This window comes from Lissotriton helveticus, chromosome 2_2 (genome assembly GCF_964261635.1).
Source record: "Lissotriton helveticus chromosome 2_2, aLisHel1.1, whole genome shotgun sequence".
In the NCBI taxonomy this organism is placed as follows: Eukaryota; Metazoa; Chordata; class Amphibia; order Caudata; family Salamandridae; genus Lissotriton; species Lissotriton helveticus.
The window spans coordinates 273,829,845-273,849,967 of record NC_136060.1 but is presented as its reverse complement, the minus strand read 5'-3'; the positions used below and the strand labels follow the sequence as shown (position 1 = coordinate 273,849,967).

Genomic DNA, 20,123 nt, shown 5'->3' with positions numbered 1-20,123 from the left:
CCTTGTCAGCCAGAAAGTGTAAGACTGTGAGGGATGCCTTTTCGCAGTCAGATTCTGATCTTGCTGTGATGAGAATGTCATCCACGTACTGTATTAATGCTGTGTTGGTAGCCATACTAATACTGTCAATTTGTCTCTTCAATGCCTGACTGTAAACACTCAGGCTTTCTGTAAAACCTTGGGGTGCTCTCGTGAATTTAAAGCTTCGACCTTTTAGACTGAATCCGAAAAGGTATTGGCTGTCAGGATGTATGGGAATACTGAAGAATGCATTCTTCAGGTCAATGACCGTAAAGAATGTTGCCTCAGCATCAATAGCAGTCAATAGTGAAGAAATGTCTGGGACCACTGGATATTGTGGGACCACACACTTGTTCAACTCTCGAAGGTCAACCACTAGTCTGTAAACTGGGGGTGCTTGAGGGTCTGTGCGTTTAAGGACAGGAAGGACCGGTGAGTTGCACACATTCGAGTCTGTCTCCACCACCACCCCCTGTTCAATGAGTTCTTGGATTATTTTCAATAAGGCTGTTTCGGCCTCAGGTGGGATCCTGTATTGTCCTATCCGCGGTAGGACTACTCCTGCTTTGAGTGTGACCTGATGTGGTGTAATGTTCATGTAACCCACGTCGGTCGAACCTTGTGCCCATAAATGCTGTGGGACGTTCTGAAGCCAATGATCAAAATCTCTTACTGTAAAATGTCCTTTAAAATCACTTAGAAACAGTCTTACTCCTTCTGGTAAGCAACAGATAACTGCTCCCAGTTCCTTTAGTGTCTTTATACCGAGCACATTTTCTGGAAATGTTTTAGTCAGTAGTAGGTCTGTGGTGCGTGTCAGTGGACCCAACCCGAAGGAGACTGGTTCTGATACTTTGTTGATAATTGGCTTTCCAGAAAATCCCAGGGATATATTCTGTGAGCCCGAGAGAGGTGCCCCTGGGACCTCATCATGACTGATGGTAGTTCTGCTCGCCCCTGTGTCAATCAGAAACTTTCTATCTTGTCCCAGCAAACGAGCATGCACATAAGGACCCTCTTGGTCCACAGGAACTGGGATAAGAGGCAAGCAATCTTCCCTCTCGAGGCTGTTTCATGAAAAAGATTGATATTCTGGGTAGTCTGACTGCGTGTACTGATACATTTGAGGTGCAGCGGCAGCGGGCGTCTGGACCTGCTGCGGGGTGGGGGCTTGTGTCTGTTGAGTGTTGTTCTGTCTGGGTGTATAGGGCTGTTCCTTTGTTTTACCTGTGGCTATATTATGCTTGAGGACGGGGCATTCCCTTACAAAATGACCCTGTTGTTTACAATAATTGCAGGTCCCTTTATTGGGTGTGGTACCATTCCTGTTCGTGTTTGCGGGTACTGTTTGGGCAACTAACACCTTCATTTTTGTATCTTTCATATGTTTCTTTTCCTGCTCTTGCTCTTCCCTTATTCTGTTTTGGTGGTATTGCAACATCTGTAACATTTGTGAGGGGCTATTTGCTTGCCAAGTACTGGTGGCGGTGGCGGGGGAAATGGCGCGTCTTTGTAAGCTGGGGTGGGGCTCTACCAGGTTGGCTGAAAGGAACGCTTCTGGGGCCGTTGGCTTAATTCTAAGGGGTATATTGTGGGGAACTTCCTCCACAATCTCCTCTGAGAGTACAGGGTAGATACCAGCAACAAGAGCATTTCTTTCCCTATCCATTTGTTCCGCTCGAACCTGTTCACCCTCTTCTAGTAACTCTTTTTCTTTTGCCTGTTCTGACATTGGCCTGCTTTTCTCGGCTTTGTTAAGTTCTTTCAGGGCCCTCCTATTAGCCTCTTTGCGCCATAATTCAATGGCCTCTTTCTGCGAGGGTCTCGACTTCCTTTTCCATAATTGTTCCTCTACTCTCATAATACATTCTGAATCCCATGTGCCGGTAACAGGCCATCTATGCATCGTCTCTAGATCCTTTGTGTAATCTACCCAGAGGTCTAAATACAGAATAGCGCTGATGCCATGTTTGTTATACATAAAATGGCCGGGAGTATCTCTTGGCGGGACATTAACTGCCTCTTCTAATATTCCCTTTTTAGTGCCTATTTTACGCAATTTTAAAAACAGCGGCATGCTAAAACCTAATTAAAACGATTTCAAACTTAAAACATATATAACATATTCCTATGCACTGGAATACAGTACAACCATACCGGTCTCGTGAAGGAGACACGTCTTTACCGTGTTCATTAAATGAACCCGTCTTTATGCGTTCTCAGTGGTACTCACCGGGAAGCAGAACTTGAAGACCTGGTCATCGGACACTTGACGCTTGCGCAGGAATGGCGGACCTCTGAGGACCTCGGACTCGGCTCTCTCACGTGTTGGGCTCTGGGTCAGGACGCTCCGCAATCTTCCTCACCGCCTCGTGTGGATGTCTGGTCGCAGTCCGCCTCCTCCGTGGGCCTGAGGGAGTAGGCGGGAAATCCCACTGACGTGTACACTTAAAGTCCGTCTAGGCTGTAGAAGGGGGCATGGGCCGGACCTATATCACCGGCGCGTGGGGAAGGGGATGCGGTAAATAAATTATTTACACTATCATAATTTCTATAAATACCAAAAGGGTCAAGCATAAATGAGGAGCAGAGTCCGTGGTGTCAGAGTCAATGGGCTTTATTTCATTAACTCGAGTTAAGGGAGAGCTCCTTTACCAAGCGGGTTCAGGAGTATTCTGAACTTTATTCACAGAGTACAATATTTATACATTCTTTGCATACATAGGGAGGAGCCCTCCACGTAAAGGAAAGAAAAGGAGATATGAGCGTGTTTGAGTCATAGGGGGGGTGGGTGCATACAGGAAGCTGTTCTGCAATGTCAGCTAAAAGAAAACTCATCCTGCCTCTTTGCGCAACTTATCAGCACTTGCACGGGGGCTGCATTCTTCCTGTCTGTTAGGGAGAGCCCTGGGTGTCAGGGTGACCAGTAAGTCTGGCTTTATCTCTAGCCCGGGACAGGATCCAGATGGCTCTTATCTGTGGGAGAGTGGTTGCTTCATACCAGTGAACTAGCGAGGCAAGTTCGTTAGGCCCTTCCTGTCCATCCATTATGTAGCTGTCTTGAAAACTTCTTTGTCGTAAGCTCTGTTTATCTTTAAGTGGCGGCAGGAAGGCTGGGCCTTATCTCTGCAGATGTGCTTGGTTTAGCCTCCTGCTCGAGGCCGGAATGCAGTTTGTTAAATCAGCTCTTTGACCGATATAGCTTGAGGCCCCGGGCTGGGCCTCTTTATCTGAAGTGGCCAGGCAGCAAATATGTGGTGTACTGCTGGGAAATGCAACGTGTGCCTTTTTCAACTTGGTGGCAGAAAAACATGGCGTTTAAATGGGCCTTAATGTAGAGGCTTTAACATGGCAGACGATGAATGGGTAATACGTGGGTGACATGTAGCTATACTAAAATGGCAGGGTGCACGCAGGGGACATTCAGGCCATAGCATAATTCGTTTTCCTCAGTCCCACTCAGGGTGACAAATGCAAAAAGAATAATTGATGGACAGAGTGCAAAACAATGTCATACATTCACGCCAGTACAGAGACCCGGGCATAAATCCATTGTGGTTTTGCTCACCATGCCATTCCAGTTTGAACCCAGCCAAATGCAAATCAGTCTTAACCCTGTGCCTCATGGGTACAGTCTAGCCATAACTGCCAGGCCAGGTCCTCCCTGGACTGGAAACAATCATCCTAGGACCGGTTTTGGGGTTTCTCCCTCATCAGCCAGGACAGCTTGACTCCAGTGGCATGGAGAGAACAGGACCCAAGTCTGGGCATACCCGTCCCACTAGGGGTGACAAATGCAAAAAAGTACAATTGATGGACAGAAGGCAGAACAATGTCATACATTCACCCCGGTACAGAGACCTGGGCCTAAATCCATAATTTTTTTGCTCACCATGCCATTCCAGTTTGAACCCAGCCATATGCAAATCAGTCTTGACCCTGTGCCTCCTTAATCCATTGCCTGTCATTAGCACCCCCTTTGAGAGAGTAGGCATCGACATTGTAGGTCTAATGAATCCCCAGACTGCATCATACAATAGGTTTATCCTGGTTCTGGTGAATCATGCTACTAGGTACTTCAAACAGTCGTGGGCTAGTTGCAGGGACCCAGTTGGGCCAGCTGAACTAAGTACTGGTTGCAGAGCGTTGCACAGAACTGTGTCGAAGATGTGCTGCTCAGCCGGAGCAGTGCATCGGTTCCAAGATGCGGCGAGGCTGCTGTGTGAGGTCCTGTTACGTCATCGTCGATGATCCTGTCGACGGGCTTGCTATGGGAAGTCCGGTGTCAGCACAGTGGCACGCAGTTGGTGACGCGTGGGTTCTGAGGAGCTGCGATGCGGAGTCTGGCATAGTCATTGAGGCTGCTGTTGGCAAGAGATGTGAGGACCTGGAAGGTTGATGTGGGACGCTATAAGGCAATTTATTGGTTCTTAGGACTGCGTGGGCGATGCGGGTGTTTGCGATGGGTCCATTCATGCAGCAGCCGCAATGCAGCGGTTCTGCTCGGGAATGCGTCGTTCAGCCAAGGAGATACATCGTATCTGCTATGGGATGCGTCGCTCAGCAGTGAAGATGCCTCGGTTTCACTGGCAAGCACTTTAGGCCCACTTCCAAGGGTGAAGAACTGGGGTCGCTCCAGTTGGCAGGGTAGACTCACAGATGGCAGAGTCCAGGTGCAGGTGCAAGGTTGTTGAACACCTGTTATGTCCCTGAGGCTTCAGATCAGGAGGCCAACCAGCTATCCCTTGGAGTCACTTTGGGGTCAAGAGATGCAGGTCCAGTCCTTCTCACCCAGGCAAGAGGGCAGCAGGTCAGCACAGCAAAGCAGCAGTCCAGTAGTGTAAAGTCTACCAGAGTCCTTCAGTAGCACAGCATTCCTTCTTCCTGGCAGAGTATTCACAGATCCGGAAGTGTACTAAGGTGGTGGTGTCTGAGGTCCTTTCTTTCATAAAAAATTGAACAATTGAAGTTGGGGGAGGCTTATAGAAGATTGCTTTTGAAGTGCACAGATGCCTTACCTTCCCTGCCTCGGCCCCAGACTAACTACTGGAATTATGCATCCCTTTGTGTGAGGACAGTACACAGCCTATTCAGGTATAAGTGAGGCTGGGCCCAGCTCCTCTCTCCCATCCTACCAATGATGGCCCACTAAGTCACACCTAAGCTCCCTTAGTGTGTGGCTGTCTAGGAGGAATACACAAATCCCAACTGCCAACTACACCCAGTCATGTGACCAGAGACATGTTGGGGGCACCAAATGGCTAAGGTAAGAAAATGCCAGTTTTCTAAAGTGCAATTTTCAGAATTGTAATTTAAGATCAGGTTAGACAATACGTTAGGATCTTAAATTAGGATTCCAGTGACACCAAACTTGTACCAAGTATATCTTCCCATTTGGAAATCACACTTATAAAATGTAATGAAGTAATCCCAATGTTACCGTATGGGCGGTTTAGGCCTTGCAGTAGTGAAAATCTAATTTAAGTGTTTTTCACTACCAGGATATGTAAAACTGAAAAATATATATCCTGCTTTTTTTTTTAAAACAATGCACCTTGCTCTCTGGGCTGTCAAGGGCCTCCCATAGGGGTAACTTATATGTATTAAAAAGGAAGGTTTGGAGTTGCTACTTAAGTGGGTGGCACAATTAGTGCTGCAGGCTCACTTATAGCATTTCGTTTACAGGCCTGGTGCACTCTCAGAACTACTTTACTAGGGCCTTGTAAGTAAATCAAATATGCCCATTGGGGATGAGCCAATATTACCATGTTTAGAGGAGAGAGCAAATGGACCTTAGCATTGGTTAGCAGTGGCAAAGTGCTTCTAGTCCTAAAGCCCACAAAAACTAATTCAGCAAAAAGTAGGAGGAGGAAGGAGGAAGACAAAAAGTGCCATTTCCAACAACATATATTAAGAAAACAATATTTCAGTCATATGAAACCAAAGCAAATAAAGCATTATTAATGAAATAGTAATTACATTTACTCGAGGAAATATTTAGCACCTTTTAATGGCATTGCCACTTGTTTTTATAAACTAATGGCATGTTGTGGACTGTGTACTTACCAATTAAAAAAATAACCATTGTATAGTAATATAGATTGATTAGTAATCTTGTTGTTGAGGATTCTTTGTCTAAAATCACACTTGACTGATTTACTTCTATGTAATTCTGGAACTCTGTGTGTATTATGTATGTTTTGTCATGCTTTTATGAGTTTTCTCGAATAAAGCTATTTGAAATTTGATTTACTTCTCTTGTTACTGGCAAACGATGTAACAGGCGGTGTGTCATGATGTGTGGCCCATATTCACCTGTATACACTGAGCAGACGGGGAGATGCGCTCGTCCTAACTTCTTAGTTGTTTGAGCTTTTAGTTGCTGCAGAAGTCAGCAGTATGTGCAAAGTGTGGGTGATGGCTTGGTGGGAGGCATCATGTTTGCAAGGGTTAAAGTATGCGAAACATATAAGTGGAGCCTAGACAAACTACACAGGACTCACAAGTCGTACAAGGGTGGTGGTCATGTTGTTTCCATGGAGTATGAGTTCCTTGTTTTAAAGTGTTCCTTTCTGGGCAACCAAATTGTTTAGGCGCTGCAGCTAGACTCCTTGTTGCCAGCGATTGGATCACATGGACAATTGGCTGGAGGTATCAGTGATTTATACGAGAATTCTAGAACAATACTTGTGATCATAGATTTATGCTTTGATATTGCATGGTGGGATTTAGGTGTACATCAATGGAGTGGTCTAGTGAGAGGAAGGAGAGCAAAGGTACACTCCAAACGTGCACAAAAAGAGCATTCCGGAGGAAGGGAGGAGAGCAGAAGGTTCTTTAAAGGTCCCCTCTAGGCTCGCATGAAAGGAGTTGCTTGACATTTGGAAGGAGACCTGCAGAAGGGAGAGGATGTAGCTTTACGGCTAGAGCAGTCGACTTTGGAGATGGGGAACCGGGTTCGAGCCTCTGCAACGAAGCTCAACATCCTGTGATTTTGGGCAAATCATTTAATCTCCCCGTGCCTAACAATAATGAATGTGTCCATCTGTAACAAAACTGGTGCTCATGTAAAGCGCTCTTAAACCTGGTGTCTCGGGTCTAGTTTGCGCTATATAAAACTCTTTTAAAAAAAAAGGTGATTAAAAGAACCATCAGATGTGCATTGAGAGAAACAGTCCAGCAGGAGCAAAGAGAGCAGCCAAAGATTCTTCGAGGTCCCTGCTGGGCATTCGTGAAGTGAGCTGTCAGTTGGTCGGTGGGTGGAAGGAGAGCTCGTGGAAACTGCTTGAAGGGATCCACTGTGGTTCCTGGGGAGGAGTGGCCTAGCAGAGCAACATGAGGAGATGGACAGATATGGGGCTTTGAAGGGCTCTTGGACAGGTACCCTGCCTTTGTGTATAACAATGACAAGAGGCACACTTTCTTGGATGTTCAAACATCACTAATGCCGTGGTCTGATACCAGTACTCATGGACAGCCCTGTAAGCCAGTGTCTAAAACCAACTAAAACATAGTAGCCAATGGCTGACAGGGGCCGCCTAAACCCCTCTAGATATATGTGCAGGTTGTGTGTTTTCTTGTGTGTTGTTTATTGTGTGATGACAATATCTCTCTCCAGGCAGCTAAAGCTGTCTATAAGATCTAATTAAGCAGGCATTTTGCACATCGACAAATCTCTATTGGGATTAGCTCAACACTTTCAGGACATCCCCAAAAGATCTAAAACTTTAGGAGACTTTACAAAACATAAAAAAAAACGAATTTAGCAAACCTCACAAAAGAATATTCAGATTGTGACAGAAATATTGGGAGGAAAAAGGTTGGTGTGTAAATGTTAGGGATGAAGATTCCAGAATGAGACAACCAGATGCATTGTTAATGGAATGAATACCAGCGAATGCTTAACTGTGTAATAGTGCACTTTCCTGAATATACTTGGCAACAAATGTCCATAACTTTTTTCGACTTCTGCATCTTTCATAATCGGTTCTTAAACAAGAACAGTGAAGGATGATCAAATGGTTGTGTTTCTTTAAGGAAAGCTCTGTTGTTTCTTTGCAGGACACCTTCAATGACCCTGAAATATATATTACTGAGAATGGGTTTGCTCAAAGTGATCCAGCCCAACTTGATGATTCTCAGCGCTGGGAGTATTTCAGGCAGACGTTGTTGGAAGTTTTAAAAGGTACCATTTAAATGTATTCGTTTAGGTATGGCTGTTTTGAAAGGTAATATATGGATGCATGCAAAGTGTCATTTTCTATAGGTCAAGAGAAACAATTTGCTACTGTAATGTTAGATCATCTGTGACATTTTATATTGTAACTAATTGCTGAATTAATCATTTGACACATCCATACCTAAACCTGTTATTGTGGGTGTGTTTGCAATGCTGTCCTGTAAATATGTAGGACTGGCAGTGGAGAAAATGATAAAACATTTTGTTAGGAAACTCATATAATTTGTATTCAAAATAAAATGATAATACATACATGGGGTACATGTTAGCAAACTAATATAATTTAAAATCGTCATTGCCTACAAAATAAAGGTCACATTTTAGGGGGAGTAATTCCGATTTTTGGGACTTGGGAGAATACTAACTTCCTTGAAAAATGTAATTGTGCAGCCTGGATTATCTCTCACTCTTTCTCTGTCCTCACCTGTGATCCAGCGGGCTATAGAAAATATATCATAAACTACGATACCCAACTTCATAACCTATAAACAAAATTCTATACTAAATATGGACCCATTTATGAACCTGATATATTTTTGGGCCTACTGAATCAGGTGGTCAGAATAAATCTATATACACATTATCTACAAACTATATACACATTTATACATTTGCAGAAAGAATATTGTCATTAGAATAAAACCCAACCATTTAAATGACCACCATAGGTGACGCGATCTAGCTAAAGGTAACCTATACTTCTAAATAAACAAGACCAGCTTGTTTGTCAAAAGTAAGATTTTATTTTCTAAATTATAGTATATAAGTTGTAAGTTTTATAAATGAAATTTATTTGCAATAAAGCAAGCATGATGGTAAGGAAATTGAGAAAAATACAATTTAAGCAATTGAATCAGTTTAAAAGAAATTATATAAAGTTTAGCATTTCTAAAACCTATTTCCCTAACTGAGCTAAATAAACAGAAATTAAAGTAAAGATCTTTGAGGATTCTTACGTGCTCCACGCAAAGTCCAGCAGCACATCACCCTCATCGGAAAGTCAGAAAGCAGCAGCCAGCCCAACCCTAAGGGCATGACTTTTTATACCTTTCTACGCTAACTAAACTAGCAAAGGAAAGTTTTCAGAAATCTACGACGTCCCATTGGTTGAGAGTGACAAGTGACATGTCACCCGATTCTTAAAAAGTTCCACAAAATCATGTCTTACAAAGACCATTGTCTCTTCCACGTGAAGCCAGAGGCTTCCTGCGATTGCAACTTTGTATTGAGTCATCCTCGCAGCTTCCATAGTCTTTTAGTGCAACTTCCGCGGATGCCAAGTTAAGGACTGACAAAAAGTTCACTTTCGACCTTGGCCATGTCCGACAGAATAATGTCAGCTCATCAGTTTTTGCTTTGTGAATGCAGCTTCAATAAACGTTTTAATTCAGAATGGACGTCTCGTGACTTTCTGCAGAATTATGGATCAGCTTTTATTTTGCGGCTCAAATAGCTAGGCCTCAAAAGCAGGCAACTTATGATTTCTAGTATAAAACAAACACAAGAAAAGTATTAATGTAAGAAATAAAGTATTTTCTGTATCCACCCCATGGTTTACTAATTAATTAACCCACCCGATTAATCAAAATGTTACCTAGCCATTGCAAACAAATAAAGCAGCGTTTATATTTACCAGTCTCCGTTTATCTATGAGACCCATATGCACCTAGAATAGTAGAAATGACATTACATAGACAAGGAAAAGCAAAACAAGCACATGCTTATTAAAGTTTGCAGCAGTTAGTAATGACAAAAACGAAAACAATATTTTATTTTATTATTTTGCACGAACAAAAAGATGCAACAAATATGCACGTTTATGAGCACACATGTTAGTCCCCCCACGTGTAAAGTTTAATCTAAGTTGTATTAGCACGACATATCACAAATCATTAATAATTTTATTCATGTTATGGAAATATGACTTTGCGAGTTTAAACAAAATTTTGTTTTCTATCTCGCTCCATCAACTCCCTCATCTGGTGATTAACAAATCACCACACCAGCACTCAAAATTTCAATAAACTAAATTTATTAGAAATCGATTCAAATTCAATTGTATTAGTAAACTTAAAAGTCTGTTTCAGCATAATCTTTACAATTAACATGACGCTCTCTATGTAACTCCTGTAACTCGATCTCCCTTTCCTCTTCTTTTCTGAGTTTATAGATTCTTTTCTTTTCTCTCAAATGTTTCTTTCTTTTATGCAACAAACAACCTACTTTAGTCAAAATAAAAATGAATACTATTATAATCAAAGGTGCCAGAATCTTGCCAAGAATTGAACTTCCGATATTATGAAACCAGTTTTTAATTGCTTGAAACCTTTTTGAAAGTTTCTCAGTAAAATCATCTTCTTCTAAAGGAATTATTTCTGAATGCATTTGTGTAATATTCTTAATATACATTTCAATATTCTTACTTTCATCAGGTATATATGTACAGCAATGTTGGACATGTAAAATGCCACAGACTCCTCCCTCTTTTGCTAGGAGTATGTCTAAAGCAAGACGATCTTGAATTACCATGGATCTAATTGCAATAACTTCAACATTCACTAATTGAAATCCATCAGCAGTGTCAGTTGATAATCTATCAACTATAGTGGACAATTTTCTGATTCTCCCTGCATTTAGGGTTATACCAACAAAAGGAATTACAGCTTGAAAAATATCTCCCAGAACTTCAGTAAAAGTTTCTCTTTTAGCTCTATTTACATAATTATGAATTTTAAATAATCCTTCTGAATCTCTGTCAACATGAAACACTTTAGGAAAAACAATTCCCACATAACAAGTTCCATACCAATGGTCTGGAAGGTTGTAGTAGGCTTTATCACCACAAACAAAATAAATTCCAGGGAAGATAGGATCTTTTCCACCTTTAAATCCCCAACCTCCCATTATCAGATAAGTATCTTCACAGTTGCTTGCACCTACAAAATAATTATCAAAAAGTGTGTTATCTCTTCTAATGCAAAGCTTTCCACTAACAGGCTTGTCTATGTGAATTGCAATATTTTCAAGCATTTTGCCATTTAATTTCTCATCCTCTTTTTGCCAGAAGGATGACTTAGTCTGCTTGACTAATTCATTTCTCTTATAAATTGCTCTTCTCTCTTCAACCATATTCAAAAACTTCTTTCCTTCAGCACTTAATTTACATGTTAGATTGTTCTTATAAGCATACTCATAAGTGAGTTCGTTAGTAACAAGGAAATATTCTCTCATTTGTTTTGCTTTCTTATGCTTATTTAAAGCATTATCAATCTTAATATTAGCAAAAATCTCATCATAATTTGAATAGTAATATTCTAAACGTCCAGTTTGATAAAATAAACTAGTTAATACACTACATGTAACAGCATAAGTGAGAGGAAGCATATTATATGTTACTCCCTCAGAAACAGAAGCGGGTAACTTAACACATACATAACAGTCCTTTGCATCCATCACTTTTACATATTCACTCAAAAGCTTTGTGAATGTATTGCTTGAAAAATCACCTATTGATTTATCTTGATGAATGTTAGGCTGATGATCGATTACTTTTGCAGATGCACTATGTTGAGTTTGGCTAACCAGAGCTTTGCTTGTTATGTTAACTTTGTGTAATTCTCTATTCATTTCTAAAGGTATAATCACAGCTAGTACCAACCAGAGCAGAACTAAAATGAGCAGACACACCAGAGTCATCTTACAGCATCTTTTAAAAACAGAACATCTTGAAGTGCTCTCCTTAACGTAAGGCATTTTTAGGTTAGTTTTAGCCTCAAAAATAAAAATAAAAATAAATTTTAAAATTTATATACACCCCCCTTTTAAAATATATTTTTCTTTTATTACCCTAAACAAGATTTCTTCGACCTTATGTCATACATAAGTTTTCTTCTACTAAACAGTTTTTCTTCGACCTTGTGTCAACTAACAGGATTTCTTCAGCCTTTTGCCAATTTAATAATTCTGTACTTTAATCATTGTCACTAATTTCTTGGATTTCGTTTTCTTCTTCACTACTATCATATATGTCAATAACAGGTGGAATTACTAAGTAAGTCCACTCAGGAGACTTGTATTTCTGGTTTGGTCTAATTATTCTCTTCCCTTTTCTCGATATCACTTCTATTTTTCTTCCAACTCCAACTTCTTTTCCAGGACTCTTTTGACTACTTATTTCTTCAACTTGTTCTATTGGCTTTTTGATTAATCTTACTCTCAATCTTCCACCAGGCCAGAAGTCTGCTTTTCTCACGTACTTCTTCTTTGGTTCAGAATTATTTGATTCTGACTTCCAAGTCCTTTTCTTTCCGTTTTCACTTCCACCTTCCACGTCACTTTCTTCAGTTTCGTAGTCTGAAATTTCAATTGACTCAGGAACTTCTCTATTCGGCAATTTCACTCCTTCAGGAACTTCACTTTGTCTTCCATCACTGGTACTCGGTAATTCGTTCTCTTCCTCTTCCTCAATTACCTCTAGCTTCCCAGATCTCGGATTTTTGTTCCTTACTTCAGAGCTTGTTCTCTGCCTTTCGATACTCTCCTGGTCTGAAACTTCTTTCGGTTCAGCTTCTTTGTCTTCAATATAGACAACCGAATCCTCAGTTATCTTTCCTTTTAACAGATTCTCTTCACCTTCAGAATCTATTTCAATTATTTCTAAGTCTTTTCTTGTCAGATTTCCATTCACCGGCACAGTTTCCAGATGTCGACTCTCTTGTCGATCTTCAGAATCTGGAATTACTTCACCTTCTGTTCTGTCTTCTGCTTCAGAATCAGAATCATCTGTGGTATCACTTTCAACATCAGAATTCTCAGGAGTTGGTATTGGAATAGTATGACTTGGATGAATCCAGCGCTTCAATCCTCTGCACTTTACAGCATTAGTAGTGACCAAGATTACCTGCCTAGGTTTCTGCCATCTAGGAGATAGACAATTCCTCCTCCGATGTACTTTCGTTCTGACCCAGTCTCCAGGTCTCAGATCATGTGTCAAAACTTTGTCATTTGATTGAGCTTCAGTTCCCACCTGATTAGACACAGAAGTTACCATATCAGATAACCTTTTACAGTAATCCAAAATTGCACTGTCATTTATGCTCAACAGTTTACCTACAGGTACAAAAGCTTGCCTCATAACTCTTCCCATTAAAATTTCATGAGGACTCAAACCTGTCTTTTTATCTGGTGTACTTCTTAATGACATCAAAACAAGTGGAAGAGCATCAGTCCACTTAACTCCTGTCTCTAGACACATTTTTCCAATTCTGTTTTTGATAGTTCCATTTATTTGTTCAACTACACCTGATGCCTCTGGTCTGTATGCACAGTGTATTTTCTGCTCAATGCTCAAAGCTTCACAAATTAACTTCAACAGTTTATTATCAAAATGGCTTCCTCCATCACTCTCAATAGTGACTGGAAAACCGTACCTTGGGATGATTTCTCTGAGCATTAGTTTTGCTACTGTAATTGAATCACAATGTCGTGTAGGGAAAGCCTCTACCCACCTTGAGAATAAGCATACAATTACAAGTACATATTTCAAACAGTTGTGTAAGGGCATTTCAATGAAATCTATTTGTAACCTGGTAAAGGGACCACCTTCTCGACCAATTATTCCTGTCCCCACCACTGATTTTCTGTTTGGATTCATTTGTTGGCATGACAAACACCTTTGACAAAAAGATTCTGCAATAGTTCTAAATTTTGTATTGAACCATGTTTCTCTAAAAAGTCTGACCATAGAATCTCTTCCTAAATGTGCAGGACCATGATATAATCTGGCCATGTCAGAAATCAAACAATTTGGTAAAACTACTCTGCCATCTTTGTAAACCCACACTCCATCTTCATCACGTGGTCTACAATCTGATCTTAACCATAGGTCTTTTTCTTCATCATCTGCTTCGTTTTGTAAATCTCTAATCTCATTCCATGTTTCTACAACAGTTGTTAGCATTAATGAATTTGAATCAGTTTCTGTACTTCTGTTCCGATTATAAGAATAATTTTTCCTTGCGCAGTACTTTGCTGTTTCGTCTGCGAAGGCATTTCCCTTGGAAATATAATCAGTTCCTCTAGTGTGCGCTGCACACTTGACTATGGCAATTTCTTTTGGCAATTGTATTGCTTCAATTAATCTTCTAATGAAAACTGCATTTTTAATTGGTGATCCTGTTGATGTCATGTATCCTCTCTGTGACCAGAGTTGTCCATAATCATGCACAACTCCGTATCCATACTGACTATCAGTAATGATGGTAACTCTTATATCTTTTGATATTTCACATGCACGAATTAAAGCAATCAATTCAGCCACTTGTGCTGAACGAACTCCTTCAAGACATGATGCTTCTTCAATATCTACAACTGTACAAACTGAGTATGAAGCTTTCAAGACACCACCTTCGGATCTTATGCATGAGCAATCTACAAAGTAGACAAAATCCGATTCAGGCAAAGGTCTGTCTTTGATGTCTTTTCTTGGTTTTGTGCAGAATTCCATGACATCTAAACATTCGTGTTCAGTTTCAATGTCATCAACAATTTCAGAATCAGGCAGTAATGTAGAAGGATTCAGATTCAAACATCTTGAAATCGAAACATTATCTGCTCCCAGTATGATTTTCTCATACTTTGTCAATCTGCTACTTGTTAAATGTTGTGTCTTACCTCTTGTCAGTAATATTTCAACTGAATGAGGCACAAAAACTCTTACAGGAAATCCCATAATGATTCCTTCACTTTGTTCAAGGCTGATACTTGTAGCTGCAACTGCTTTCAAACAACCTGGTAATGCTTTTGCAATTGGATCAAGAACTGCAGAGAAGTATGCAATAGGTTTCTTTAAATTTCCGTGTCTCTGAATTAACACAGATAATGCACATCCTTCTCTCTCACTGCAATACAGTTCAAAATCTTTCTCATAATTTGGCATTCCCAAAGCAGGAGCTTGGCATAAGCTCTTTTTCAGGTTCTCAAAAGATTCCATCTCAACATCATTGAGAATAATTGGATCTTTTACATCTGATTTGGTCAGTCTTTGTAGTGGTTTCGCAATTACTGAAAATCCACTTATCCATTGTCTACAGTAACCTACCATTCCCAGGAACATTCTGACCTGTCTTTGTGTCCTTGGCGGTAACATTGCTTGAATCATTTTTATTCTCTCTATAGTTACTTGTCTTTTTCCTTTTGCAATTCTGTGACCAAGATATTTCACTTCTTGTTTGCAAAACTGTAGTTTTGCTGGGGACACTTTATGTCCTTCTTCTGCAAGGCGATTTAACAGAATTATTGTGTCTGTTACACAATTTTCTCTTGTCTTTGCAGCTATTAACAAATCATCAATATACTGCACCAGTGTAGACCTACCTGGCAAGTCTAAATCTTCTAGGGATCTTTTTAACAATTCATTAAAGATTGAAGGACTTTCTGTATAGCCCTGAGGGATTCTTGTCCATCCAAGGGTCTTACTTTGGAATCTGAAAGCAAAGATTTCATAACTGTCTGGATGTAAGGGAACAGTAAAGAATGCATTGCAAAGGTCAATAACTGTGTACCATTCAGCATCATGTGGAATCTGAAATAGAATTACTGCTGGATTTGGAACCACAGGACAACATGGAATGACGATTTGATTAACCTTTCTCAAATCTTGTACGATCCTAAATGTTCCGTTAGCCTTTTTAACTCCCATAATTGGTGAATTACAAGAGCTACTCTTCATTTCTTTTAATACACCTTGCTTGATTAACTTTTCAATTATAGGTGTAATACCTTCAATTGTTTCTGTTTTCATTTTATACTGTGGAGTATTTGGAAATTCTATTCCCTGTTTCAATGCAATTTTTACAGGATCTACATTTTTCATTAGACCCATCTCATTTCCAGTAAAATCCCATATTTCAGATTTCACTGTTTCCTTTAGCTCTTCTGGTAAATCCTTTTCTTCAAATGCAGGAAACAATTTTGTTTCTTCTGCTTCCATCATCATCATTGTCATTCTGTACAAACCATCTTCCTCCATTGTGTGTAACTCAACTCCTTCAGGAGAACAATATATTCTGCAATTCATTTTACATAGGATGTCTCTGCCTAATAGATTTACTGGACTACTGTTACAAACCACAAATCTGTGTTTGTCTCTGTAATTCCCAATTTCAACTGGTACTGGATCAGTTAAGTCTGTTTTAATTTGTTGATTACTTACTCCCACAACTTGGATGGTATCCCCAGAGAGAGGTAGGTTTTCAATTTCCACTGATCTAACAGTAGAACGGGTAGCACCAGTGTCCACTAGAAAAGTGATGTCTACATCATTAACTTTCCCGTTTACATAAGGACCAGACTGGTCAACCTCAAGAGTGGCTCCAACAACACACTCTTCCTCCTCTCTCGGGCACCGTCAGCAATAATCATCAGAATCACTGTCTTGACTTTCTGTTAATAAAAATTGTTGTGAAGCATTTTGCATTTGAACCCTTTGTTGCTTTTGCTGTTTTTGTGGTTTTATTACCTGTTCACATCCCTGAAATCCCACGTTTTGATTATATTTTTGAACTCCCCCACAATTCGGAAAAGGTGGTTGTGGCAACTGGTCTTGACGATTATTCACCTGTTGTTGTTGCTGTTGCTGTAACTGTCGCTGAATATTAAATTCATTTAACCCCTGTTGCATCTGTAGCTGTTGCTGCACGTTAACACCATTCTGCATCTGTGGATTCAATAAGGGATTCTTTGAGTTTCTAGGAGGATGAGGACACTCGTCCCTCCAATGTCCAATTTCGCCACAATTAAAACAAGGTAATCTTTGTTTCAGTTCTTCTATCTTTGGGCTAAATTTCTTTGGGAAATTATTACCTTTAAACTTTCCTTGTATCTGGTTTGTATTTCCAGTTTGAACAAAATTAGTGTTCTTATTTCCCATGCTGGCAATCTGTTGCTCAGCCACCTTTACCTGAGCCCACATTGCTTTCTCCTTCAGCTTCTTCTGTTTTACTTCTAATTCATCGCTACAATATTTTGCTTTTCTCAGAATATCATCTATAGATAGTGCTTGCCATCCGACAATACTAGTTCTGATCATTTCTCCAATTTCAGGTTTTAATCCATAAACAAATCTATAGATAAAATGACTCATGTCTTTTTCATCTAATTTTTCATAACCACTGTATTGTTTAAAGATTAACAGTAGTCTTTCATAAAAAGAATGAACTGATTCTTTTGTTTCCTGCTCTGTTCTTTCTATTTTAACCCAATCAACTTCTTTGGGTGGAATTTTGTTTTTCATCCAAACAATTACTTTCTCGTAAAAATCCATTACAAGTGGATTCGGGGCACCTGTTTCTTTAATTCGCTCAGGTTCTGCTTTTGGCCAACTAATAGATATTTTGCATTCTGTCCAAAGATCAGATGGAACTACAATGTCAAAAAATCCATCTAAATCAATCCACAGAACTTTTGACACTTTGATAAATCTATCGACTTGCCTGTACCACTCAACAGGTTTCTCTCTTAATTTTGGAAAGTCATTTGTGAATAACAAAATGTCCTGTCTTGACCATGGGACATGAACATATCCTCCACCTGCAACTTCTCTCATTGGAAATTGTTTTGACAATTTTTCCAATCTTTCATCTTCCTTTCTTTTGGTCCATTTCACTCTCCATTTGTTCAGTTCTCCTAGCTTTTTGATATAGACAATCAAATCTTTAATGTGAACTATTCTTCCCATTGAGTTCAAACTCTCAATGTCACTTTCTGAAAAATCTAATCTGTAATGTTTTGCAAAATTCTTTTGTTTACTTACATCGATTTCAAGTTCTGCAGCTAAATCCTCTAATTGATCATATTTATTTTTCGTTTTCCACTGAATACTTTTGCAAATGAATAGTAGTTCATCATCTCGATAGTAATTTAAACTATCTGGGCCAATTGTTCCAATTATTAATTCTTCTATATTCGCTTTTAATTTGGCCACATCAAGTTTTGGTGTGGTTACCCTGACTTCAGGACTCCCTACATCTGACATAGCACCCATTGGTGTTTTTGGAGATAAATCCTCATTAAAGGTTAAATCAGGCATTCTCGATCTAGAAGCGTTTAATTCAGTCAAGTCTGAATAAAATTTTTCAGTAGCCTTTTGAGTTTCTGTGTTTAAAGGAATAGTTAATCCATTTTTGTTTGTATCTCTTTGATCGAATACAGGCTGAACAGGACCTATTGTTACTGGAACTGTGACAGCTTCCATGCCTTTTGTCATTCTTTTAATTAATTCTTCTTTAGACCTTAAATATTCATTATAATCAACATCCTCAACATTTCTTGTCTCTCTTGCATAATCTTTTGGAGGTTCCCTTGCTCTTGGAGTCATTGAAAAATGTCTACCCTCATTTCGAGCATTCTCGAATTCTGGTCTTCTAGGAGTTTCAGTGATTTCACAATTATTTGGATAAAGTTTAGGAGCTTCACTAATTGGAGGTGCACTCGGTGAAGTTTCAGTAGAAACCACCGGAGTAGACCATGATCTAGGAGGTCTCAAAGGCTGATTAGGCTGTTTATTTCTAGCAGTTGTATATATTTCTTCCATAATTGCATCCTCAGATTCACTTTCCATAGATTTTCCTGTAGGAGAACCCATTACCATTTCATGAATTAAATACAATCCTTCACTCATGTTTCCCTGTCTCCACATTCGTAATCTATCTTCATGAGTTTCTCTTTTCCATGATGGATTTTTAGAAGGTCTTTTAATTCCACTAGCTTCTCTTTGTAACTGATACATCTCGTCTTCCCACTCAACTAAAGCTTCAAATTGAGTTGGTCTCGGTTTTGGAACAAGAGCATTCATTTTCTCTCGTAAATTTCTTAAAACCCTTACATTAAATGAACCATCATCAGGCCAAGCCAAAACACCATCGTTTTTAGTATAACGTTTCCAACTGTCGAACCATAAGACAGTATGATATCCGTATTCACCTTCCATGTACGCTGCAGGTGTTTTATACTTATGAAGTAGTTTACCACCTCGCGTTTCGATTTTCTTGTCAGGTGAAAATAAATTCTTAAATTTCTGAAATAATGTTGTCTTTTTCTCAACATGTTTAAAATGATAACTCATTTTTAAGAGTTAAATTTAATTCACAAAATCGTTCGTAAAATATTTCCGGGATGTTCCGCAAAACAACCAATCCGTGCGCGAAACACACCAACAAGCCAATGGCAGTTGAGCTACGTCACTTTTCTGCTCAACCAATAAATTTGGAGAATTTTCGAAGGACCAATCAGCTCACAGGCCGTCAGAGACTCAGGAGCCAATCAGAATACAGCTTGTGACGTAGGTCACCCAATCCCAGCGCGGCTCTGTGACGTACACAGCAGCTGCGGTTTCTCGCTTCTCACTCTTGGCGCTTACCCCTCCTTCACAAAATCTTTTCACAGCGCCATTTTAAGGACACTTTTCAGTGTAAATTAATTCTTAACAATGACTATAAAGACAACATCTGTTCGTTTCACTAATTAGGATAGTTTACATACATTCAAGTATCCACACTTCGGAATAGACGGCGCTATTCACACTAAGGATAATATTCAATTGTCAGTAGAGTAACCTTACCCCACCCTTCTAACACGTATAATTATGAACTCGCTTTGCTCTGAACCCACCGCGAAGTGAAAGTTCTAAGAGTTCCACTTGAACATAAAATACAATTCAAACTCGCACTTTTACACGGAAAATTCCCTAAATTCAAACACACATGAAATCCGTACAGGACTCTCACCTGTTTATAGAAGTCATGCACCGTTAGCAAAATAACGACGTTATCCGTACAGGGCTCTCACCTGTTTATAGATATGAAAC

At 39.8% G+C, this 20,123-nt stretch overlaps 1 protein-coding gene across 7 annotated transcripts in view; it reads left to right on the top strand.

Moving 5' to 3' along the window:
• Nucleotides 1-20,123, top strand: part of LOC144821404 (cytosolic beta-glucosidase-like) — a 418,101-nt gene that overhangs the window by 324,428 nt on the left and 73,550 nt on the right. For all 7 annotated transcript variants that reach the window (XR_013608345.1, XR_013608344.1, XM_078678400.1 and 4 more), the window contains exon 5: nucleotides 8,083-8,206. Coding sequence is in view for 5 of the 7 variants with exons in the window: in XM_078678400.1 (XP_078534526.1) it covers nucleotides 8,083-8,206 (124 nt within the window). In the remaining 2 variants the exon portion in view is untranslated. The remainder of the gene's footprint in view (nucleotides 1-8,082; nucleotides 8,207-20,123) is intronic.